Here is a 26,870-nt window from a genome sequence, read left to right as displayed (position 1 = left end):
CATTAGATGAAAACAATAGTTAATTGTGAAAATGAGTTACCAACCAATCAGCTCCTAACTGTCACGTTACAGGCTGTGTTTGAAAAATGACAGGAGCTGATTGGTTGGTAGTTTATCACTCTCCAATTTATTACTCTCCAGAGCTTAGTACATCTGTATGATGTTGATCTTAGTGATCACACCAAATGATGTACTGGAGGGATTAATTTATATATTGCTGCTATTATAGTTTACACTGTGTCTGGCAGCTGCGCTGCTGTGTATATGCATCACCATGGCAACACATGGGGGGGAGAATAACACATCTTCCGGTGCAATCGCCAGCTGGCGCCGCACACGAGGTTGATCAGATACCTGTTTCAAGGCTGGTTGGCTATTTAAGGTCAGTAATTGTCACTGTTTTCTATCATTAGCTTGATAAAAGCGCTGATTAAAGGCGCTGAAACATTGCTGCACTTAGCTATGAGTCTCTAGTGTCTTTGTTATCCGGAGTGCCGCTGTTGGAAATGGTATGTGCCAGTGTACCTTTAGCCTTAAGGTGCAATAAGGAGGGCACCCGTTCCAGTTGGTATCCTTACCAGTGAGTGACGGATCATGGATTTTTATATGTGCGTGCGTGTGTGCGTACGTGTGTGTGAACAAGGCTCCAATGGGGTCTGTATATATTAAGAGTTACAGTACTGGCTTGTGGATGAAGCACAGCCACAATACAACCTTGTTATTGATAGGACAGAGGCAGGGTCGGACTGGCCCACAGGGGTACATGTAAAATCCCCAGTGGACCCCACTGTCTGAGGCCACCACCTCCTCTTGTAATGTCAGGGTTCAGACAGTGCACTTGAATACATTGTTACTCTATTACAGAGTCAGTTAGTTAGGTACAGCAGGAACATGAATCAACAGACTGCAGTGTAGTATCCATGTTGTCTGCAGACTATAGGGGTCTAGTTACTAAGCAGTGTTAGGAGACAGAGTGAAAAGTGATAAGGTGCCAGCCAATCAGCTCCCAACTGTCATTTTTCAAACACAGCCTGTGAGATGACAGTTGGGAGCTGATTGGCTGGCACCTTATCACTTTTCACTCTGTCTCCTAACACTGCTTAGTAAATAGACCCCTATGTCCTCTACAATGGTTACCCAAACCTCTGTGGTGGCTGGCCACACCCCTCTAAAGGCTAGTCACAATCTTTAAGCATGAGCCCCTACTACTGCCTTCCCCCAGTGGGTCCTTCATGCAGGGTTGCAGAGCGCCAGCCCCGGGCAAGGCCATGCCCCCTTGGCACTGCGCGCCGGGTAGGGGGGTGCTGTGAGCCCTTCAGTCCAGTGAAAATCCAGGGGGGGGGGGCCGCGATCAGTGTGAGTGCCAATGACCTCCAAAGCCAGTTCCATCTAGGATTTGGCAGTGAAAAATAATAGAGTTCCTGAACTACACAAATGATCTGATAGCTTAGGAGACAAATACAGTAGGTCGTCTCTATTACCTGCTCTCCTATTGGAAATAGTTACGCTGAGTGGAGACCAGCAATAGCCCTAACCCACAACAGCATTTTAAATACTGGTGATGTGTACCTACACTGAGATAAAATGTCTGTGCTTATTGTTGAAGCTGGAGAGCACTACTGCGCATACTCCATATTGGTTCCTACAGGGAGGCTTCAAATCCTTAACCAAGATGGCTGCCGACCTTACATCTCTACATGCATGACGCCATCTTGTCCATGTGCTGTAGTGTCATGGTGGAAGATGCTGATCCACAATGTTAGAGATGCTGGTACAACTTGCAATCTACACTGCTATGCACACACTGTCAACTGGTGACCTGTATACCCATGAAAAAAGTCTGGGTATGCATAACTGTGAGTACAGCTGTACAATTCACATTGCTGTAGAATAAACCACCTGACTCCAGGCATCTGTTGGTGTTTATCTACACTCTGCCATACCACTGCCATCTGTACACATACTGTATACCAACACTTATTTTCACTATATGACAAGTATAGCTTGCATAAATAAATGTGTTTTTTTAAACAATTGCTTAAAGATGACCATGGCCGGGATGTACAAAACATCGCATCCCCAATGTCATACACACCGCCCATTATTGGGTAATATTGCTGGTATGTACCTAGAAAATTGCAAAGGACAGTTCTCAATCTAAAGATGGCATTATCCACTGGGACAAAGCTGCTTAGTATATATGGGAAATGCAGTAAAAGCCATGAAAAATGCATTTTCAGGGGTTTTACTACATTTTCCAGCTTAGTACATCCCGCCCCATATGTGATAATCACTAGGATGCATATAAGATACAATTCTGTGTTGCACATATCCTAAAAGAATGTATATGCGACTCAAAATATACACATAATTGTGACTTTTTAAATGCATATAGCATATACATTTTAGACATAAATGCATTCAAACTCAGCATATATAATGTATATCATGAACATATATAATTAATGCATTTTAAACTGCCACAGAGATTCAGTAAAACTAGGAACCACAGCAATTAGAATGAATGTTTGTGAAATGCGTCGGTTGGGGAGCCTCATTTTCCACTGTATTTTCCTCAGCAGTAATATGCTTCTAGGAGCCTAATAACTAGTCATACAGTACTAGAGGTCATCATTTATTTACTACACTTTGACCTTTGCTCAAGTATTTGTTTTTCTGCCAGATATTTTCCATTCTCCAGATGCTTCCTAAGCTCTACAATTCATTATAAAGACTCTTGTTTCTCCTTGGTGTGAAGCTACTGCTAGTTTGTGAGCAGTTTTATTTGTATTGGGATATCTGCTTAGTCTATTTGGTCCTAATTTCCTAATGTTGAATAAAACAATGAAAACAATTGAGATCTGTGTTGAATGCATGTTGTCTTAGTGCTGCCATTATGATCTCTCTCAAAATGGTGGTTCTGTGTTAAATACAGTACTGTACAAATTTTCTGACGGCTTAGGGGGGATTTTAAACAATACCTTTCATTGTGAAGCAGTGTCCATGTATGCAGATCACATGAATACAAAGAAGTAGGGAAGTAATTACATTTTCCATTATGAAAACACTTTAAATCTACACCCCCCCACCCCTCTACCCCCAGAAACATATTTTTTTTTTTGTATTTTGGGCAGGGCAGCCAGTGTGGAATTTCTGTATTTTTCATTTTATGTTTTAAAAACAAACGGCATAAAGTTATACATGAAGAGATGGGTATATTCATACCTCCCAACATTAGTAGTCCCAGAGTTGGGACCTTCGCGCGCCTGAAAAAGGGGTGTGGCCTGATCGTAAAGGGGGCGTGGTCTGATGACATACCCCCATTTACATAACTAATGGGGGCGTGCCCAGCATCTCCGAGATGCTGGGCTGCCCCCGAGCTTCCCCCCATACTATGAATAGATGCTGTGTGCATGCATCTATTCTCGCTCTATTATTCTATAATAGATGCGCATGCATCTATTCTCGCTCTTCCCCCAACATTCCCCCACTGCGTAACACTGCGGCCCATGGGTGGGACAGCAGGACAGTCCCAGAAAAACGGGACTGTCCCGCTGAATGTGGGACAGTTGGGAGGTATGGTATATTAGCCATTTTTTGTTCAATTTAAACACATCACCTCCTGTTTTGATGTAGGCGAGAAATAAATAATCTGCAGCTATTTCATACATGCCTACACTCCCCAAAACCGTGGGAAGCTCTCGTGTTTTCGGGTAACCCCCCGCACTCCCGGCAGTGCAGGCACTTCTCCCGCATCCTGCCCACTTCCTAGTGAAGTGGGCAGAATGGGGAGAAACTTACCTGAAATCCACGGTCCCTCATTACGGGGCGGGGCTTAATGAGGCGATTCTAGTATAATCATGTCACTTGGCCCCGCCCCTAATAAAATATGCTCGATTTGCAGGAGTTTTGCTGTGAGGGGGCGGTGCCTAATGGCTTGCATGGTCCGGCCCGCCCCCATCACTGCCCGACTGCTCCCTCTCCCCAGGCTTCTCCTGCAGATAGCAGATCAAAAGTCAGCCTGTATGAGCTAATTAGATCACTGATGTGATCACTGCAATGCAGATAATATCTAGAGATAAGGGTGGCGATCTTGTGGGAGACAGTAACCTGTCCGATCATGTGCTTAAGATACTAAGGACAGGGCTGCATGTGGCATGGACGGTGTCATTATGTTACCAGGGCAACAGAGGCAGCGGCAAATCACAAACTGAGATTTAGACTGTTTGATATTGGAAGGATCGGAGCCATCAAACTGCATAGATTAGTGATTTATTTATTTTATTTATTAACAGTTTTTTATATAGCGCAGCATATTCCGTTGCGCTTTACAATTGTAAGCATTAATAGAACAAAACTGGGTAATAACAGACAGATATATAGGGAGGAAGGCCCTGCTCGCAAGCTTACAATCTATAGTGATATAAGGTTCCTATAAAACTGATGCAGTCTAGTATCAGGAGTATTGCCAGACTCTGGGATAGAAACAATTACCGCCTGTTATAGCATTATGGTGTCTAGTTTCTTCTGTCATCTGTGTCTAATTTCTTGTTTGGTACTGACCCAACTTGAATTGACTCTTTGAGGGGTATTCAATATGAAACGTTAACTTCACTGTCGAAATTAACGTTTCATATCAGAGTTTGTACCTGTGTTAAAGTATCGGGCGCGCGCCCACTTATCCCCGTATTCAATATAAAATGAATGAAAACGGGAGCCTCCGAAGATGGATTTGCGTAAAGTTATGAATTTTTCCTTAAAAAAATTGTGACCCCCTAAAGTTGTAAAAACATGGGGGAATCACTATGGGTACCCCTGTTTTAGCCTTTAATTGAAAGTCGGGGATTTAAATAGCCGCAGCAGGTGTTTTTTCCCGACATTGAAGAAGTGATGCAGAAGAGCACTTAGGTTATTTTTTTAGTTTTTTTAAGTGGTCCCATCAAATTTGGGGTACATGAAAATGGGTACTAGCATATTTTTAAGTCCCTAAAGTAAGTTTTTAAAAATTCTGCAATTGTGCACCTGCCGCTATAAATCTATTCTAGAAAACATCTGCTGCATACTTGCAGAATAGCCCTGAACCTATTTCCCTATTGTTAAAAAAATTTTCCCATTTTTTTTTTTCACCCCAATTTTTAAATTAATCTTTTTGGGTGTCCCTATTTTTTAAAAAAAACTTTTTTTGACACAGTTCTTTTTTAAATGTCATTCCCAGGGGTGCAGGCTATTTTTTTTAAGCCTGCACCCCTAAACCCCAATTCTGCACTTTTTTCGACACCTATTCAATGGTGAAAAGTTATCCCCGTTTTTTATCAAAGACTTTTCCAATCTGCGATAAGTCTTTGAAATTGAATACGGTGTAAAAGTCAAACCTGCGATAATGACGTCAAAAGTGCGATATTAACGCAAAAACGATGTTTTCGCTCCCATATTGAATACCCCTATTTGTCTGCTACCCACTCAGACCTGATAAGTTACTGGCCATTCTTGTCTGCTTGCTTGAAATTTTGCCAGTTATTATTTATAATTGTGTGCTGCCTGCCCTGACCTGGGCGTAACTGACTAACAGTGAAAAGACTCCAGTTTATAGGAAAGGCGGTTGCTATAGGTAAAGACCAGACATGAATACTAGAGGTTTACCAGAAGGCTGAGGGTATTCTTTAAGGCTGGTAAGTGAAAGAATAAAACAAAAGAGCAAAGTGAGATTTGTTGGAACTCTGGGCCTGATTCAGAGCTGGACGCTCTGACCAGAGCGCTCGCTCTGGATCAGGGCCCTCCTACCTAAACTTGGAGCAGCCTCCTGGCCGCTCGCATAGCTGTGGGTGACCACCCACAGCATATGCGAGCGGCCAAAAAAATGGTCGCGATGGTCAAGACCATCGCGACCATCGGGCTTGCGACGAGACCCTGCGGTAGGGTCTCGGTGACCGCAAGCCCTTGAGTGATTTTGGCTCTATCAGAGCCAAAATCACTTCCACTGATATCACTAGTGATGTCAGTGGGGCCGGACCCAGACGGTAGGCGTTCCCATGGGTATGCCTCTGTCTGGCAGCCACGCCCCCGGCACGCCCACCAAAGGGGGCGTGCTGTCAATCAACATCGACAGCATGCCCCCTTTGGTGCGGGACCCGGAGCGACGGCTTCCCCGTCGCTAGCCGGGTCTCGCACATGCGCACGACGGAGCAGCCTCCGTCGTGCGCATGCGCTCTAGGGCACCATCGACCCACTTGCGAGCACTCAACGCTCGCAAGCGGGTCTGAATCAGGCCCTCTGGACCATCTGTATACATATGAGACTGCCTAGAATATGTTGTGATTGCTATATATTTACAATAATGTTATTAAACTTTGAGTTTCAGCAGGAAAACTCAAATACAACCTACCTCCGTTTCTGTGCATGCTCTCTCTACTTTAGTTGGCGTTTCATAGAGGGAGATTGATCTGACATATAAGAAAGGGTGATGAACCATACTGTGTGCCCTTATTATTATTTAGTTGTGATACTATGAATAACTATTACTCTATATTATGGTCTCATGTATGCTGTTAGAAACTCGAGCTGCTGGGTCACATATGTCAAAGAAAGAGGTGTTACATTTACGATAGAAATTCCTTCCCTGGAGTTCTTCATTTGCCTATAACATTGTACAACATGGAGTTGCCATGGGAATGTTATACTTAGATATGAAGGACAAGTGTGTATGACTAATGTCGATCTCTGAGGCAGACAGATACATGCTTCAATTGACAAGTCTAAATTGCATGCGTGACGTCTGTCACGTTAGCATTACTATTTGTAGCAATGATAGATTGCCTTCGGCTGGTATCGATGCAAATGTACTGTATAATTTACGTTGTCTACCCCAACTCGCATCCCTCTACACCGACCATGAGAACTTGTCCATCAGTAAGCCTCTCCCCAGCAAAGTCAGATGCTGTAGGATTGTTTCCTAATATTGCAAATCTGTACTCAACTGTGACAACCAATCAGAGATTTTATGTAATTGCCTATTGTGCACTAATCAGATTAAAACTAATCGCTGATTGGTTGTGATAGATTTGGTGACCAATCTTGGTAAATAACACACATAGACTTAAGCTGGGTACACACTGACAGATACATTGGCCGATCAAGTGATCAGCCAATGTATCTGCTGTCCGTCAGGCAGTGTGTACTCGCAATATGTCGGTGAACATCGGCGTTCACCAACATATCGCATTGACTGTGCTGCACAGCCGATGGACAGATATGTCTGCAGACATATCTGTCCATATACAGGTTTGTACGAGCGGTCTGCAGACCGCCCGTACACACAGAGTGGCAGCCGCAAGGAGGGGGGCGGGACATGCCTCCCGCCCACCTGGACACGCCCCCTGGTCTCCGGGTCCCGCAGATGATGGCCGTTCAGTGTGTATGAACGACCATCATCTGTAGATATATCTGTCAGGTGAGTACCCACCTATAGGCAGTACCAGATGATGGCATTGTGGTCCCATTAGGAGGAGGAGGGTTGGGAAGAGCACGCCATCTATACAGTGCAGGGAAGAGCCTGCGGACAGCCCAGCATCTCCAGGAGTGTTGGGCATGCCCCCAGAGTGATGAAAACAGAGGCATTCCATGATGCCCCACACCCTTCCCCTTTTCCAGGTGCACTCAAGGAGACCATCCTTAAAACTCCCAGATGTTGGGAGGTGTGTACTGGGACTGGGTATGTAATGCCGGCTGTCGGCATGCCTCCTGTCAGAATACAGACAGCGGCATCCCGATGGTTGGTATCCCGACAGGGGTCGGGTAAGTATACTTGCCCTCCCCCCTTCTTCCCCTAACCCTCCCTTTTTGTAGCCTAACCCTAACCCTCCCCGTTAGTGCCTAAACCTAAGTCTTCCCCTACATGTCTAAACATAACCCTCCCCCCTTAGTGCCTAACCCTAACCCTCCCCCTAGGGGTCCCTAACTCTAACCTCCCCCCTAAACCTAACTCTCCCCCCCTCCCCGCAGCTAATGCTAAGGGCGCCCCAGACTTACCTCATTTGAGCTGGCGTTCTTTGGCATCCCGGCATCAGGATTAAGATAGGTGTCGGTATTTTGATATAGTAAGATTGGAGGGTACGTGCGCTCCTTGGTTGTGTGTGTGTATTGGTGGGGAGAGTGAGGAGGGAAAACATTGTGGGGAGGTTGGGGGGAGCAGATGGCTGTGTGTTGTGGTGGATGTGTTGTTGTAGAACAGAAACACTGGAGGCTGGATGGGTGGTGATCCTTGAAGAAGGCACCTGTGCCGAAACGCGTTGGAGAGCCCCAGACACCTACCCATCTTGAACCCACCTGCATCTACATCCGCCCCAATCCGTGCACTTGAACGGCAGCAGCGGCGTTCAACCTGACGCAGGTCCCCACTCACACCAGCCCCAGCCTCTGCCAAATGACAGCGCTGCATGCACTCATCACACCACCGCATGCAGCACAGGTTTCACCTGCACTGCATCCACGGACATGAGCCTATGAAACAGTGCACGTCCCCCACCGCGGCATCATACTGGACTTTGAGAAGAACTGATCCCACACCAACGGACCTGGGCACCTACCGGTAGGTCAGCACCCATTCTCCTCACCTGTGCGGGACGCCGCAAAGTGGGAGCACCCCTGATCACCTCCAACAGGGCATCCCAGTTCAGAAGTCTGTCGACCATAGGTCCAGCAGGGAAGCATGCAGTAGTCAGGACCGCATGTCAAGGAGGCCCCTGAAAGGGTTGACCCTACTCCCCACACTGTGGATATGCCCTGTCACCCCAAATCACCAACAACTGGGCAGTGTGTGCTGTCACGAACCATCTAAGAGACATTTATCCTACAGGAGCACTGTGCCTCCTACTGAGCAACTACCACCCCCTATGTGCACACACAGATACAAATAAACGTATTTGTTTCTTCCACCACCCATCCAACCTCCAGTATTTCTGTTCTACAACAACACATCCACCACAACACACAGCCATCTGCTCCCCCCAACCTCCCCCTGATTTTTTCCCTCCTCCCTCTTCCCACCAATACACACACACAACCAAGGAGCGCACGTACCCTCCAATCTTACCATATCTATCCAATAGTAGGATCAGGTACCCCTACTGTACGGTGCAGCACCATCCACACCTGGACCCCCGCTCTCTCTCTCTCTCCCCCCCTCCCTCCCTTTTTTTGTCCTCACACCTTCCCCCCTCCATCATCCAACCCCCTATATCCCACAACACCACCCCCACCCCGAAGCGCATCCCAAACCCAGTATTACCGTCGGTATTTCGATGCCTATCTTAAGTCCCTTATTGGAATTCTGATGTCAGTATTGAGACAACATCCCGTGTACTGGGAGGGTGCCAAATGAAGGACCCGCACCGGGTACCAGATCTGCTAGGTACAGTACACCTCTGAAGTGCTGTAACCATTCTTGACCTGATGGAGTGACAAGTAGATTTCCTTCAGCGTTCCTAATGGAGCAAATGTCATCCCAAGAGGAAAATAGTTTCTCTGGAGCTACATTATTTTTAAATGCATCCAGTATTATCTCAATAAGCTTTTATTTTATCCTGAGAATCATGCCCTGTTCATATTAAAACTAGAGATGTGTGGGTCCAGTTCTCACAGAACCGACAACAACAGAATTTAGGGGTTCTGAGTCAAACCAAGCCCAAGTTCGGAATAACTTTGTGGTACCAAGTTGAAATGAGTCTCAAGTCGGATCTTACTGTGGTTCGGAACTCGGATTTAAAAACTGAGCTTGGGTTTTCGATTGCAAAAGAAGAGATATGTAAAAGAAGAGATATGTAAAAGAAGAGATATGACCCTAATAAGTCACATACACGGACTCAAGCATTAATAAATATATGAAAATATTTTTGTTATATTAAATACATTTGTTAGTAACCAGGTAGATCAGTAAATATAAAATAACATTTAATCAGAAAACAAATTAGATCATCAGAGTTGGTTACAGTAATGTTAAATAAACTTATGGCAACTGTAATGAAAACTGGTACCAAGGTAAATGTGGCTTTGCATGTATTAATACATTAGATTGTAACTGATACTTTCTGGTGAAGATTAGAAAATGAAAGTACAATCTGTTGGATGCGGAGGACAGTGCAACCTCTTAAATAATAATCATATAAACATACTGTATGTCCTCGCTGGAACATTACTGCCGAGGGGGGTTGGTGTAGGGAAAGACACTTTATTGGGGATTGGTAGCCACAAACAGTCGTGTGTGCAACAAATCTAAAGGTGGAGACTGGGAACTAAGGGCCTGATTCAGACCCACTCGCGAGCGGCTGTCCGCTCGCAAGTGGGTCGATGTTATGCACTGAGCATGCGCCAGACGCGACGAGCGAAGGAAAGTCCTTCGCTCGTTGTGTCCGATCAAAGGGGGCGTGCTGTCAATGTTGATTGACAGCATGCCCCCTTTGGTGGGCGTGCCGGGGGCGTGCCTCCCTGACGGGGGCGTTCCCACGGGAACGCCTCCCGTCAGAAGCCGGCCCACTGACATCACTAGTGATGTCAGTGGGAGTGATTTTGGCTCTGATAGAGCCAAAATCACTCCGGAGCTTGCGGTTGAAAACCTCAACCGCAGGCTCCGGCTCGCAATTTCGATGGTCGCGATGGTCTCGACCATCGCGGCCATCAAAAAGCACGCTCGTATAGCCTGTGGGTGGTGACCCACAGCTATACGAGCGTCCAGGAGGACGCTCCATGAAAATGGAGCCCGGCCCTCATTCAGAGCGTGCGCTCTGCTCAGAGCGTACGGCTCTGAATGAGGGCCTAATTTCAAAGCCACAGATGAGATAGATAGATAGATAGATAGATAGATAGATAGATAGATAGATAGATAGATAACACTCTATTCTATAACTCAATGACATATTTATTTTATTTCAATACTTGTTGTTTTTTTATATATACAGTATATAATATTAGAAGGAAGTTATTCCTGGCAAGAACCAAAATATGCCTTGAGTCAGAAAATAGGATTAGGATTTACATTTTATTAAGGCATGCCGTTTCAATAGGCTGTACAAGGCAGTTGCTTTATGGATCAATATACAACTACCAGGCATCTATTCACTCAGATTTATTTCCATCTGGGAAGAGATCTGAATAATTTCTAATTCATTACCCCACTGCAAATCTTTCTCTAATCCTCCTCCTATCGGAATTGCCTTAAATAGACAGCAGAATGATTTGATGCAATGTTAAAACCACACATACCTAATCGCACATTCTGTATTCCTGTTCTGGCCACCTCTCCTGACTGCACTGACCTGTACTATGTCCTTCACAGTGCTTCAAATAATTCCTCAGAGGTCTCATAACTATTAGCTTTTACTTGCTCACTATATTTGTGGTAAATCCCTAGCTATATATTTACAATAGATAAGACAGTGGTTTTTTATTGAAAGCAAATAAATAGATAATACATTGCTCCCAGTTGAACAAGCACGTTTGATTTTCACAAAATATATGGGCATGGTGCTGTATAACTTATGTGTAATTACCACAAATGGACAGACGTATCTCCTGTATGACCACCAGTAATCTACTCCTGTATGACAACCACCGGTAATCTACTCCTGTATGACCACCAGTGATCTACTCCTGTATGACCACCAGTGATCTACTCCTGTATGACAACCACCGGTAATCTACTCCTGTGTGACCACCAGTGATCTACTCCTGTATGACCACCGGTGATCTACTCCTGTATGACCACCAGTGATCTACTCCTGTATGACCACCAGTGATCTACTCCTGTATGACAACCACCGGTAATCTACTCCTGTATGACCACCAGTGATCTACTCCTGTATGACCACCAGTGATCTACTCCTGTATGACCACCAGTGATCTACTCCTGTATGACCACCGGTAATCTACTCCTGTATGTCCACCAGTGATCTACTCCTGTATGACCACTGGTAATCTATTCCTGTATGACCACCAGTGATCTACTCCTGTATGACCACCAGTGATGTACACCTTCATACTCAGGTGAAATTTTACAAAATAAACCAATAATCATATTTTAACCAACATGTGTAAATTAATTTCAGATTGTATTTTTTAGGACAAATATCCTTTACTGACAGTGCATTAAAATAAATATTAAATAGCGCAATTAAATAAATACTTTTTCACATTTCTGGACACTTCTGTAACTTTAATGTATTTATTTATGGAACCAGAGAAGGCTGAGTACAATGGTTTCCTTATTTCAAAATTATTCCTAGTTTGACCCCTCTGCCCAAGATCTGCGTCTCTCATCCACACTCATTCCATGCTCCCATTCACGTTACAGGACTTTTCTTGGCCTGCACCCTCTCTGTGGAATACCCTCCCCGCAACAATAAGACTTTCCTCTAGTCTCCACACCTTTAAGCGTTCTCTGAAAACCTCCCTCTTCAGACAGCTTATAAAATTCTAGAACCACCTCAAATTATCCTACCCAATTACCTTCCCTGCATGGGCGTAACTACCATAGGTGCAAGGTTTGCAGCTGCTATGGGGCCCTGAGCTGAGGGGGGGGGGACATCTTCCTTGTTAAAGTTACATGTGTTACATAAATTTTTCACTATTGGGTGGTACATAGGGGTCCATACAAACTTTTGCTATGGGGCTTTCAAATACCTAGTTATGCCCCTGCTCCCCTGTACACAGTTCGCACAACATTTACATAAAGTATTAATCTACACTTACACAGCCAAGTGACCCCAGGCCAACATTGCTGCGTGATTGGATCACACAGCCCACCAAGCAATCAGGCTATACCATTTGTAATACATAGCACTAATCCCCCTGTATCAAGTTGATATTTCCTTATAGACTGCAAGCTTGCGAGCAGGGCCATCCTACCTCTTTGTCTGTCTGTTATTACCAAGACTTGTATTATTACCTGTTTTGTTCCCAATAGTAAAGCACAACAAAATATGCTGTGCAGTCCAACGATGATCACCATCAATGGCACAAAACCATCTGTGGTTTGCACCACCCGATGGCCACTGATGCTGGTGGGAATGGTGTCCACAGGTTAGTCAGAATAGGGGGTGGGGCTAAGGTCTATGCCATTGGGGTGGGGAAATCATCGGGTCCTAGCCTGCCACTGGTTGCATTGGATCTCTGCCGTCAATGGCAAAACCATCGGTCAGTGGTACTGTAGTTAACCATCAATGATAGTTAACTATCGATGGTTGATGGCCAACCCTGCTTGTTAAGCATCTGATCCTTCTGTCATTATAAGATCCACCTTGCACAGCATTTACATAGAAGTTGCAAATGGGAGATCGGAAACTGTTTATTCTACATCTTAGTGGAATTCCTGTAACATAGTGAAATTCCTAATGATCTCACCACTGTGACAATATGAGATTTTGGTTTTCACAAGGTTTGATGCTTCAGTGTTTTTAGACCTTTTTGTGAGATATTACTATGGTATAATGAAGTAAAATGACAAGCATTTCATAAGTGTCAAAGGCTTTTATTGATAATTACATTAAGCTTATGCAAAAAGTCAATAATTGCATTGTTGACCCTTCTTTTTCAAGACTTCTGCAATTCGACCTGGCATGCTGTCAATCAACTTCTGGGCCACATACTGACTGATTCTTGCCTAATCAGTGCTTGGACCCAAAATATCGATGTTTTGTTCCCCAAGCCACTTAGTTATCACTTTTGCCTTATGGCGAGGTGCTTCATCATGCTGGAAAAGGCATTGTTTTAAACATTTTCTTGATTTATTTTGGTTATTGTGCAAATGGCCATATTAGAAACTTTCTTTGATCTCACTCTGCTCAAATGACAATAAAGCAAATAGAAGATTATTTTTAAAAACACAATCTCACAAATAGCCAGTAAGCATAGCCCACCTTCACGTATTCTGTATAAGCGTAAAAGATGAAAAGCAGGCACCTCATATCCATAGAACTGTACAATGAATTGGATCGTGCTATGGAGAGGACAGTGCCACAGTCAGGTTATATAATACACAACCAAGACATGGCCCAAAAACTGGACCAATCCTTATGTGGAAGACAGAGACTAGATAATCAGTCTAGTAATTACAACAGCTGTGAGGACAACAACATTCCACCCAAAACACTGACAAATATAACCCTTCTTTAATAGTATGTATTATGCTTTAGAGCATGACGTTCATTCTACATATATTATATAGATGTGAATCTCTTCTGCAAATTTCCATTAACTTATCACATTGAAAGGGGCTAGGCGATAAACTAGATTATCTTTTTCTATTATTGTTAACAATTCACTCCAATTTTAACCCTTTCTACCAGTGACCACCAGTGATATTGGAGTGAAATCTGACACATACTATTAATGATACCTACTGTACATACACACACTACACTACATACATAGGGGCTATTTATTATTGGGTATTATAATTATTAAACTCCCTTCCCCCTGCTTTCCAGCTGGAATTTCCTGTACAATGTTTAAATATATTTTTATTTGAAATAATTGTATGAGTTAGTATATAGAAGGCGTGCTTGTTCATTTTTAGATACATTATTTCTTATTATTTTCTTTAGTTAGGGGGAGATGTATCAAACCTTTTACAGAGAACAGTTGAAATAGTTGCCCGTATCAACTATGAATACCCCAATATCGCTAAACAGAGATAATTGCTTTCCAGACTTTCATTGTGGTTCCAAAGCACAAAAAGTTGTTATTGCAACAAAAAGTAAGTTACATACTTTGATCTATCACAATTAGCGCAAAGACAATTAAATACAAAAGGTACAGCCAATACATACGCAAGCGCTCTGAATCCAGATTCCCGGCATCAAACGTGAAGCCTCCGTCATAAGAAAGAAAGAAGATGACTGACTACAGGACTGAGAGCGCTTGAATATATAGTGGACAACACAATAGGAACGAGCTGGCACAATTCCATTGGTTCTTGTTCTTGTCATTCTGGTACGATGCAGGTCATAGGACAGTTCATATGGTGACAACAGGGATATGGTCCATCCCTTAAGATGAAATAAAACAGGATAAGACACTACATACAAAGTACATATTCTAACCAATAATTCCCTATAATCCATAACCACCGAACGCAAGATGCGACTCCTTCGCCGATAGATTCAGATATATGGAATTAAATAGGGTGTTAGTATGAAACCAAACATGACATGAGTACTAAGTTCTATACCTTACTTATCATATATGTAGTGTTCCCGCTAGGCTGTTTTAGCGGGGCGCGGCGCCCTGCCCTCCTTCTGGAGGGCAAAAAGCACCCTGCCCTCCAGGAGGAGGGCAAAAAGCGCCCTGCCCTAACAGCCTGCGGGAGCCGTTCTCACCCCCGGGACGCAGTGTCCCGCGGGTGAACAAACATGTGGTGACCCGGTCACCGCCGGGGAATAGACGCCGGGCGCATGCGCCCGGCGTCTATTCTCCCTTTCTGCAGCGCTTGGGGGCTGCCCGGCATGTCCGTAAGCGCCGGGCACGCCCCCAAGTATGACGAAAAGGGGACGCGTCTTATAGACATGCCCCCTTTTCGTAACCACGCCCCCTTTTCGGACGCGCGCGCGACAAAGGCGCGCGCACAACATTGCCCTCTCTAGCTCCGGCGCCCTGCCTGCCGCCGGAGCTAGAGGGAACACTATATATGTACATTTTACACCATAATGATTAGCTAACAAAAACCTCTATATTACGCTCAATGCTAGGGAACCTTTTATATGCTTGCATAAATGAATGTGAGATATTTACAGGAATTCATCAGTGTGCGTTGTACGTCTGAACGCAGTGCAAATGTGCGCTGCGTGTATGTGTCGTGTATCATGCAAGTAGGTGCAGTATGTGAGTTTATATTTTACTCGCTAATGTATGTCTGAATATGTGTCATGGATTAATATATATACCATGAACTGGTATTTTTGATACTATATCTATCTATTCTTAACTAAGTACAACAAATGACAGACAATGAAGTTGTTCTGATCAGAGATGACCAGCAGATAGATACTTGATGGAGTCACAATGTCTGATGGCTAATCAAAGGCCTCTTCTGCCTATTTGGAATGTAAACGTTAGCTCCTTTAGGCATACAATGATAGTCAGACTTATGACAATGGTTTCTAATTTTGCATTTAAAACACTCGTCTGTACCTCACAGTATGTGTGTGTTTTTCAATTATCTGCCACAGACATACATAGAACCCGTCTCCTATACACTGGCTAAAAGTTGCATTTTTAAATATATATATATTAGGGGTGAGCGGATTCGGATTTCTGAAATCCGAACCCCCCCGATCCGAGTCCGATCCGAGTCAGGCTCGACTTTTCCCGCCTGACTCGGATCTGAAATCGAGGCAAAACGTCATCATCCCGCCTTCCGAGCCTCGCGGGTTTTGGATCCTATATAAGGTACCCGCGTCGGCGCCATTTTCTCACTCGGCTGTGGATAGTGAAGAGGGAGGGTGGGAGTTAGGGCTGTGTAGTGTAGTATAGTGTAGTGCTGCTGTTGTCCACTACTTCAAAGTCCATAGGGGCTGGCTGTGTTGTGCTGTGCTGCTGTTGTTAATAGGGGCTGTGTCCACTACTTCAAAGTCCATAGGGGCTGGCTGGACTGTGTTGTGCAGTCAGTTCTCCATAGGGGCTGTGTCCACTCCAAAGTCCTGTGCAGTGTCCCAGTCCTAAAGGTGTGCTGTAGTGTTGTCCAGGGGGTGCTCTGTCCATCAGGGGTGCTCCCCCCAAGTGCTAAAAAAATAATATATTTTCTGTGTTTGTGAATTGAGTGCGCAGTAGCCGCACGTGCATCAACAAAGTAGTGCCAAGCGTGCGCCTGTGTCATAAGTAAAGGGCCGGCTGGCTTGACCGTTAAAGGGTGCTGTAACCCCCAAAGTACACTCCAGTCCAAACCAAAAAAAAATTTATTTTCTGTGTTTGTGAATTGTGTGCGCAGTAGCCGCACGTGCATCAACAAAGTAGTGCCAAGCGTGCGCCTGTGTCATAAGTAAAGGGCTGGCTGGCTTGACCGTTAAAGGGTGCTGTAACCCCCAAAGTACACTCCAGTCCAAACCAAAAAAAAATTTATTTTCTGTGTTTGTGAATTGTGTGCGCAGTAGCCGCACGTGCATCAACAAAGTAGTGCCAAGCGTGCGCCTGTGTCATAAGTAAAGGGCCGGCTGGCTTGACCGTTAAGGGTGCTGTAACCCCCGAAAGTACACTCCAGTCCAAACCAAAAAAAAAATTATTTTCTGTGTTTGTGAATTGTGTGCGCAGTAGCCGCACGTGCATCAACAAAGTAGTGCCAAGCGTGCGCCTGTGTCATAAGTAAAGGGCCGGCTGGCTTGACCGTTAAGGGTGCTGTAACCCCGGAAAGTACACTCCAGTCCAAACCAAAAAAAAAATAATTTTCTGTGTTTGTGAATTGTGTGCGCAGTAGCCGCACGTGCATCAACAAAGTAGTGCCAAGCGTGCGCCTGTGTCATAAGTAAAGGGCCGGCTGGCTTGACCGTTAAGGGTGCTGTAACCTCCGAAAGTACACTCCAGTCCAAACCAAAAAAAAAATTATTTTCTGTGTTTGTGAATTGTGTGCGCAGTAGCCGCACGTGCATCAACAAAGTAGTGCCAAGCGTGCGCCTGTGTCATAAGTAAAGGGCCGGCTGGCTTGACCGTTAAAGGGTGCTGTAACCCCCAAAGTACACTCCAGTCCAAACCAAAAAAAAAATTATTTTCTGTGTTTGTGAATTGTGTGCGCAGTAGCCGCATGTGCATCAACAAAGTAGTGCCAAGCGTGCGCCTGTGTCATAAGTAAAGGGCCGGCTGGCTTGACCGTTAAAGGGTTCTGTAACCCCCAAAGTACACTCCAAAACAAAAAAATATATATTTTCTGTGTTTGTGACTTGTGTGCACTGTGGCTGCACGTGCATCAACAAAGGAGCAGCGCCAAGCGTGCGCCTGTGTCCCATAAGTAAAGAGCCGGCTGGCTCATTTCTTAAAGGGTGGTGTAACCCACAAAGTGCACTACTCTCCAGCAAAAATAAAAAAATATTTTCTATGTTTGTGTGCGCTTTAGCTACACGTATATATCAATATAACATAAATGGAGGACCAAACTTTCTCCGATAAAAATAAAATAGGGAAAGATCAAGAACCACTTCCTCCTAGTGCTGTTGCTGCTGCTGGGAGTTGTTCTTCATCCCAGAGAGGAAGTAGGAACATCACTACTTTTACTAAACAATTGACCCTCCAACAGTCCCTAGCGATGAGGATGAAGTACGACAGCAGTCATCCTGAAGCAAAACGTATAACTGAGGCCTTGACTGCTATGTTGGTGTTAGACGTGCGTCTGGTATCCGCCATTAGTGCAGTGGGATTTAGACAATTGATGGAGGTAGTGTGTCCTCGGTTCCAAATCCCGTCTAGATTCCACCTGCATCCTCAATGCAGCAGCGACAAGCGTGCATCTGTCTGTTAAAGGGTGGTGACACCCTCAAAGTGTGCTACACAAACAATAAAAATATTCTTCTTCTTTCTGTCTTTGTGAATTGTGTGGGCTGTAGCCGCACCTGCATCCTTAAAGCAGCAGCGACAAGCGTGCGTCTGTCTGTTAAAGGGTGGTGACACCCTCAAAGTGTGCTACACAAACAATTAAAATATTGTTCTTTTTGTTCGGTCTTTGTGAAATGTGTGGGCTGTAGCCGCACCTGCATCCTTAAAGCAGCAGCGACAAGCGTGCGTCTGTCTGTTAAAGGGTGGTGTAACTCTCAAAGTGCTCCAAAAAATAAAAAACTATTTTTTTAATGTGTTTGTGACTTGTGTGCGATGTAGCCGCACTTGCATCCTCAAAGCAGCAGCGACAAGCGTGCGTCTGTCTGTTAAAGGGTGGTGACACCCTCAAAGTGTGCTACACAAACAATAAAAATATTCTTCTTTTTTCTGTCTTTGTGAATTGTGTGGGCTGTAGCCGCACCTGCATCCTTAAAGCAGCAGCGACAAGCATGCGTCTGTCTGTTAAAGGGTGGTGACACCCTCAAAGTGTGCTACACAAACAATTAAAATATTGTTCTTTTTTTTTCGGTCTTTGTGAAATGTGTGGGCTGTAGCCGCACCTGCATCCTTAAAGCAGCAGCGACAAGCGTGTGTCTGTCTGTTAAAGGGTGGTGACACCCTCAAAGTGTGCTACACAAACAATTAAAATATTCTTCTTCTTTTTTCTGTCTTTGTGAATTGTGTGGGCTGTAGCCGCACTTGCATCCTCAAAACAGCAGCGACAAGCGTGCATCTGTCTGTTAAAGGGTGGTGTAACCCTCAAAGTGCGCTCCACAAACAATAAAAATATTCTTTTTTTTTTTCTGTCTTTGTGAATTGTGTGGGCTGTAGCCGCACTTGCATCCTCAAAGCAGCAGCGACAAGCGTGCGTCTGTCTGTTAAAGGATTACATCGGTGACAGCATCCAAGTAGGCATGTCAGACAGTCCGTACCTGTACTGGCAGGAAAAAGAAGCAATTTGGAGGTCCCTGTACAAACTGGCTCTATTTTACCTGAGTTGCCCCCCCTCCAGTGTGTACTCCGAAAGAGTGTTTAGTGCAGCCGGGAACCTTGTCAGCGAAAGGCGTAGGAGGTTGCTTCCACAAAATGTGGAGAAGATGATGTTCATAAAATGAATTATCAACTCTTCCAGGGAGACCAGCCTCCAGAACGTACAGAGGGACCTGTGGTTCCAGCAGGGACGAATTAATACTCTGTGAGGATGAGGATGTACACACTGAAGAGGGTGAGGAATCGGTGGATGAGGAGGATGAGGATGACATCTTGCCTCCGTAGAGCCAGTTTGTGCAGGGACAGATTAATTGCCAGCTTGTTTTGTGGGGGCCCAAACGATCCAATCATTTCAGCCACAGTTGTGTGGCAGACCCTGGCGCTGAAATGATTGGTTTGTTAAAGTGTGCATGTCCTGTTTATACAACATAAGGGTGGGTGGGAGGGCCCAAGGACAATTCCATCTTGCACCTCTTTTTTTTCTTTGCATTATGTACAGTTTGGGGTCTAGTTTTTCAAACTGCCATCCTGTCTGCCACTGCAGTTTCACGCCTAGATGGGTCACGTGTTTGTGCCGCCCACTCGTGTCGCTTAGCATAGTCATCCAGCTACCTCGGTGCAACCTTTTGGACATAAAAACACTATTGTGAGGTGTGAGGTGTTCAGAATAGACTGGAAATGAGTGGAAATTAAGGTTATTGAGGTTAATAATAGCATAGGAGCAGAAAAACCTACAAATTCTGTGATTTTAGCTGTTTTTATGCTTTTTTAAAAAAAAATACAGATCCAAAACACAAAACCCAGAACCCAAAACACGGAAGGGTGGTTTTGGCAAAACCAATCCAGATCCAAAACACGAAGAAAGATCCAGATCCAAAACCAAAACACAAAACACGAAAAGTGGCCGGTGCACACCCCTTATATATATATACGCATTTGTTTGCATCGGCTTGTTTCCGACACAGAGTAGCGTCCGATTTTACTCTTTATCAGCCCATAAACATCTAGATCATCAGATAATAATTACAAACGATCATAACCAATTATTTGACTTCGACACAACCAACCAGCTTCAAACTATTATTTTATGTTATGTACTTGGCAAATGATAATGAGAATCTGAATGGTGGTCACAAAGGGTGTGGTCTGACGGATTTACATATCAGGCAGTGCACCCTGCATTATCAGCGGAGTAGAGGATATTGTGAGTTTATTCTAAAAATATATATTGTGTTTTCTTCTTTTTAACACATACATGCACAAGGACCTATATGTTACACAATGTATAATACACATGATTTCACTTAAGGACAGAACAGTGCACCATGGGCCCCACTGCAAAATGTGGTTAGGAGGACCCTGGCCAAGTTTCTAGCCTCCCTGGTCTGCTCGGTTATCAAAATAGTATAAGGGACCTCTAATCTTTCATGTGTATGCAGCTTTAGAAGTGATCACTAATGCAAACACTTTACTTCCTGGTGAGGGGGATGGGAGTGCAACTGTACATGCATGGTCATCAGACCACGCGGATCCCTCACCCGGTAATTGAATGGGAAATAGCCTATAGGCTACAATGGCATTAGCTACCAGAGCTTGGGATATTCGACATTCTAGCAACTCCCATAGAAACGTATGGGGGGCTGCTTTTGAGGTCGAAAACAGAGGTCCGCAGCACATGTCTCTGATATCCAGTGGCGGTTCTAAGGGTATGCAAGAAGGCTATTGCCCGGGGTGCTGCAGCTTGAGGGCGCGGCCGCAGTAACCCTGCCGGTGGCATCTAATTTGGTGGCGTCCACTGCGTCGCTGCCATTAGTGCCGCACTATGATATACAGTTCTCTGAGGAGGACCCTCACCCTGACCATATGGTCCCACTGTCTACCAGCAGAATGCCAGTGCTATAACTTCCGGGCGTGATGACGACGTGCATGACGTCGTCGTGGTCCTAAAGAAAACATTCACCCTGAGCTCCACAAGGTCTAGAACCAGCCCTGCTCCCAGCAACAGTGTCTGGAATGATGTTTCTCATGAGGAGAGTCTGGCAAAATAAGCAAAAAGAGAACTTGAAGACGCTGGGAATGGGGAGTGTTGTCCCCTCTTGTTAGGGCTGTGATTGATGGATGTGAATACTAGCACCAATATCTGTCATATGCTCTGCTTTCTGTGCACGGCTCCTGCCCTGTCTATATTGGTGATAGTGATTATAGCTATGGCCTAACTTTCAGGGTGGCTCTGTGTAGTCCTCTTTTATTCAAAGTCTATCAAATCAATGTTTTCTACTCTGAACTCTTGATATGCAGTTACACTCTATTTAATGCACTAGAATTAAAATGGAAAATGTTGATGCATATAAAGGAACATGGAGGGGCTCTGAGGCTGATATGTTGAAAGTATTGTCCTGCAATATTTTTGGTAGCGATGGGGGGGCGCCAATGTAAACTTTCGCCCTGAGCTCCACTTGGTCTATAACCGTCCCTGCTGATCTCTCCTGTAGTCCTCCCTAGATACATCTTGGGGATGCTACGGGGATAGCCTGCTGATATTTTTTCAGAAATATACCCCAAAGCTAGAGATCTCTTGTCCATAGGCTTTTTGTCATACTTCCCTACTTTTCATTTCTCACTTCTGGGAAATGCAGACATGTTGATGGGTGGAAGAAAGATAATGATGGCCAGATTAAGTTTACGGGGGGGCCCAGAGCCATTAAAACAGGGGGCCTGTCCCCACTTCTCCAGACCCTCCCACTCTTGTCAGCACCACTCACACTCATCATCCGGCCTGCCCCCATATGTCATCAGGCCAGCCCCCAATCATCGTCCAGCCTGCCCCTACTCCTTACCCGGCCTTTACAAAATGCACAGGATTGTACAGTGCAGCAGTGTACTCTGGTCAGGGAGCCCCTGAGAGAGGGGGTCCGGGGCACCGTCCCCCCCTATTAATCCAGCTATGATGATGGTGCTAATTGCATCAGTCCTGTTGGTCTTTAATTATGTAATTTGCATTATTCGGACATGTACCTTGCTCTCCAGCATGTTTGGGAGGTCTCTTCTTAATCTGGGTGTCTCCCTGACTGTGATTCTATCTCTGCGTGCGCAGTACTAGCGAATCGCATTGCACAATAATATTTTCCCATTAAATCAATAATTAATAAAAATAATAAAAATTACATAAGGAGATTATTTTTGTCTTATCCTTTCTCAGCTATTGCAAATAAATCTGTCAACAACTTTTGTAGAAAAAAAAAAAAGAACATAAAATTGCCTGAGTTCTGCAAACCATTTATACACCGTTACGCTGTCGCCACATTTAATTAAAGTAAAAGAATATTTCAGGCGAATTGTGCACATGTTTTGGCAGATGTCACAAGCGAGTGCTTGCAGTTTTACCTCTGTCGAGGAGCCGGAATGTTCGAATGAAAGCATTTATATGATAATTTATGTGTACAAGGAACAATGTTTGCATGCTTAATTATGCACATACATGCTCAATTAATTGTCTGACTGTAATTTGCTGTTTGAGAACATTTTTATTCCCTCCATTCAGCAGATAGTAATCCCATACACATCTCACTATAATGCTGACTCCTCCCACTCTAAAACACACATCCAATTTCTAAAGAGAAAATTAAACCGCTCCGGATTGGGACCTATTTGCATATAATCACAGAGATGCTACATTAATCTAAAAGCCATTGCATGTCTGTGCAGCCAGTTGCAAATTGTTACCTCAGATTGTTCTTAAATAATTATAGCATTGCCAGGGACTGTGCAGCTGCTTTTAGGGCTTAGCAGCTAAAAACGAGAGCTAACATCACTTAAGTCCCAAGAAACGTTGGCGCCGGCTTCACCTAATCCATTCGCGTTCGCCTAAATGGTCATCAGTCACACCAATCAAGAATGATTCTCAAAATGCCTATAATGAAATTTATTCCCATAGCCCCTGGGGATACCTGTACTGTATATATAATGCTTTTAGTGTGTATTCATGCCATCCATCAATCATACAATGCAGACGATCCCTGGGCAATGTCCAGACTTGTGCTGTCACTTTATAGGATTTGTGTCACAATTAAAGGGACAGTAACATTTGAATAAATGCCAGTCAAATGCTTTTAGACAGAAGTAATTTAATAAAAGGCGACTTGTTAATATTCGCACACAGGAAAAAAATATGTTAACCAATCGCATCCATACTTTGTTTTGAATAATGGAAGATTAATGGAAGTACTGTAGATGTCTCTTTCTATGGGTCATAATAACATCATTTGACTAACTGTTTTCTCCATCTGATTGCAAATGTATGTAAATTACAATGTGACGGGGGTAAGAGAGGCGTTTATACACTGCTCGGCCCCCCATAGTGTGATGCTGTGTACTTTATCCCCAATGCGCTCTGCTGTCTGCATTTGGTAATTGATAGCTGTTGGGTGGCTATAGTCTAGCTTTCACAGCAACTTTCTTAGTTTCAGGGGCAATTCAAGAGAGGAGGGGTCCTTGTGCAGCCTCTGTGTGAGCCCCCCTCTCTCAATGACGCATGCGCCAAGTATACTCTGACCTTGTGCCAGAGACTAGTGTTCTTGCACTGAATTCTGGGAAAATGCTGCTAGCGAGAGCTGGATTAAGCCTTCAAGGGGCCCGGGGCACATAAAATCAGAAGAACAGAGAGAGGAGGAGGGGCGTGGGTACTAATGGCCCGGGCTTGATGAGGAGCCTGGCAGGGGCCCGGGTCTGTCGGCCTCCCTTGTCAGCAGAAGCAGCCTGTGTCACCGCTGCCCAGCACACGCTGCTGTGTGGTGGGCTACGGTCAGGGGCGCTTTAAGAGAGGAGGGGGCCCGTGAGCAGACTCAGTGCATGCCCCCTCCTCTCTCCGGTGGTCCTGCAGTTTAGTAGATTCTAGCTGAGTACCAGAATCTACTACAAATGCACGGGGCTCCGGGAAAATGGAGCCCATGCCATTTTCCCGGAGACAGCAGTACTGCACACACACGAGTCAAAGGTAAAATGGCCGCCAACATTTTCCCAGTGATTTCTGCTGCTCTGCAGCACCGGCTCGGCACTGCAGGGCAGCACTACGTACAGGTACAGTAAGTATAATACTATGGGTGCAGGGTGTGCAGTTTTGGCTCCCCTGGACCCAGGGGGCAATGTGCACTGCACACCCTGCACCCACTATAGAAACGCCCCTGGCTGCAGTGGGACCAGGAAAGCTGCTGCTGATCAGTAGCATCAGTCTCCTCTGGCTACATAAAGGGCACGTGGGGACCGTGCCACAGTCGCAAATTGGTTCATTACGCCAACGTGTGTGATGTGACCTAATTAAGATCAGAGCAATTTTATAATAATAGATATGATATAACTCCCTGTGCCAAATTACATCTGCATAGTCCTGCTCGGTGGCAGTGCATACTATTTATACAGTATACAGTACCTGTCAGTTGCTATATCATGTGTAGGTGTTTGAGGACTGGTGCAGATACCCACTGATGTTGAGAATGATGGTTGCTGGCACTAGCTAGCCACTTCTGATTGGCTGATCGCGCATTGACCTCTGATTGGCTGATAAATGCTATCATCATTGATCTCACTTACAGCATATTATATGATTTTGGGGGCGATTCAATTAAACGCACTGTTAACAGTGCCGGTAGGGAGTTCCCATAGCTATTCAATTCAGCGCATTGTTAGGGCGACTAAAGAATTTCTTCCCACACCCTCCTGAGGGTGTGAGGAGAAAGCTGACTAAAGTGCCGGCCGCTAGGCTGTTTTCCAGGTTAGTGCGGCGCTAATAGCCTTGTGGCCGGAAATTTAGTTGGAAAATGCCGGTTCTCATGACTAAACACCCTGTTATAGTCGTGAGAGCCGCATTCTAGGACCTAAGTGATTATAGTCGGACTAGAATTGGATAACTCTGTGACTATCATCCCGGCGCTATTATGATCTCGGTCAATTGAATCACCCCCTTTGTGGGAATATTTTGGAAGATTATACCTGCTGTATTATACAGAGTCTATTTTGTTTTAGCGAATATGTTTTTTTTAGCATTAAAAGGAATGTTAAAAGAAAAACTTTTTTATGTGTGTGACCTGATTGGGTGTGAGTGTATCTGGTATATACTGTACGCCTGACGTAAAGTTGGCGCATATGCGAGGAACGGATTTCTGTCATATCATATGGGCTTTTTTAACACAAATGTCTAACTCAGCATCGCCTCAAAGTGCGCAGAATATGACTTTAATAACGTCTGTCTCAGATAAGTCAGATAACATTGAATAAGTACAGACTAACGTCTGCATGCAGATGAGGATTACCTCATTGTTCAATACACGCACCTTACAGCTCAGGAAGAGGTTTAAGCACTTTTGAATTCATTAAAGATGAATCATCCTTTATCACTGATACATTGTACTCTGAGAGAAAGCAAGTTGCAATTTGTCACTATAATACTGAGCCGGGACATAATGGTTTGGTATTAATCTGTCTTGGAAAAGGAGTTTTTGAGAGATTTAAGCCAAATGTGACTTTTACACAGGAAATGAGAGACATAGACGTGAATGCCTTTATGTGACCGTTACTTGATATTTTGTGTGGGGTTTTTTTTAGAGTGTGAATATTTTGTTTTGGGGATCTAAAGATTTATGAAAAAATAGATCCTAACTCCTTTACCTGGTGGAGACATAAAAATAGACATTTTGGAGGGAAAAAACAATATTTTGTCAAGTGTATCGTGCATTAGAGGCCTATTTATCATACTAAAATACAGTAGGCTGTCAATTCTCTGAAAGTCTGTTTTTGGAGATTTGCTGCATTTTTTTTTTATTGGGGCTATTCACCAAGAAGGTACCACAGTAGATATCTGAAATACCAGCTGCGCTCCCCCTGGGATGGGTATGATTTGTTTACACTTATGCTGTATTACTGCCTTATAGCACTGAACTCTCCGGTTCGATTCCCACCACGACCCTGTGTGTAGTTTGTATGTTCTCCCAGTGCCTATATGTGGTTTTTTTCTGGGTGCTCTTGTTTCATCCCAAAAGTATACTGGTAGGTTAATTCACTCCGGACAAAATAAATAAAACAAATAACGCTAGTGTGTACGCACCCCTATCTGTGCATCTTTTCCAGAGTGCCGAACTTTCGCTTATATATATATATATATATATATATATATGTATATATACAGTCAGGTGCATAAATATTGGGACATTGACAGAATTTTCATATTTTGGCCTCTATTCACCACCACAATGGCTTTGAAATGAAACAAACAAGATGTGCTTTAACTGCAGACTTTCAGATTTAATTTGAGGGTAATTACATCC

General features: G+C 44.4%; 1 protein-coding gene across 1 annotated transcript in view; it reads left to right on the top strand.

The window, feature by feature from the left end:
- Window positions 1-12,986: 12,986 nt before the first annotated feature.
- Window positions 12,987-26,870, top strand: part of LOC148522758 (uncharacterized) — a 31,262-nt gene continuing 17,378 nt past the window's right edge. Inside the window, exon 1 of the mRNA XM_088473741.1 lies at window positions 12,987-13,068. Within this exon, the coding sequence (XP_088329867.1) occupies window positions 12,987-13,068 (82 nt within the window). The remainder of the gene's footprint in view (window positions 13,069-26,870) is intronic.

The sequence above is a fragment of the Taudactylus pleione genome, unplaced genomic scaffold (genome assembly GCF_031769625.1).
Source record: "Taudactylus pleione unplaced genomic scaffold, aTauple2 ptg000139l, whole genome shotgun sequence".
In the NCBI taxonomy this organism is placed as follows: domain Eukaryota; kingdom Metazoa; phylum Chordata; class Amphibia; order Anura; family Myobatrachidae; genus Taudactylus; species Taudactylus pleione.
Note: the sequence above shows the minus strand (reverse complement) of the source record. Positions and strands in the feature narration are given on the sequence as shown.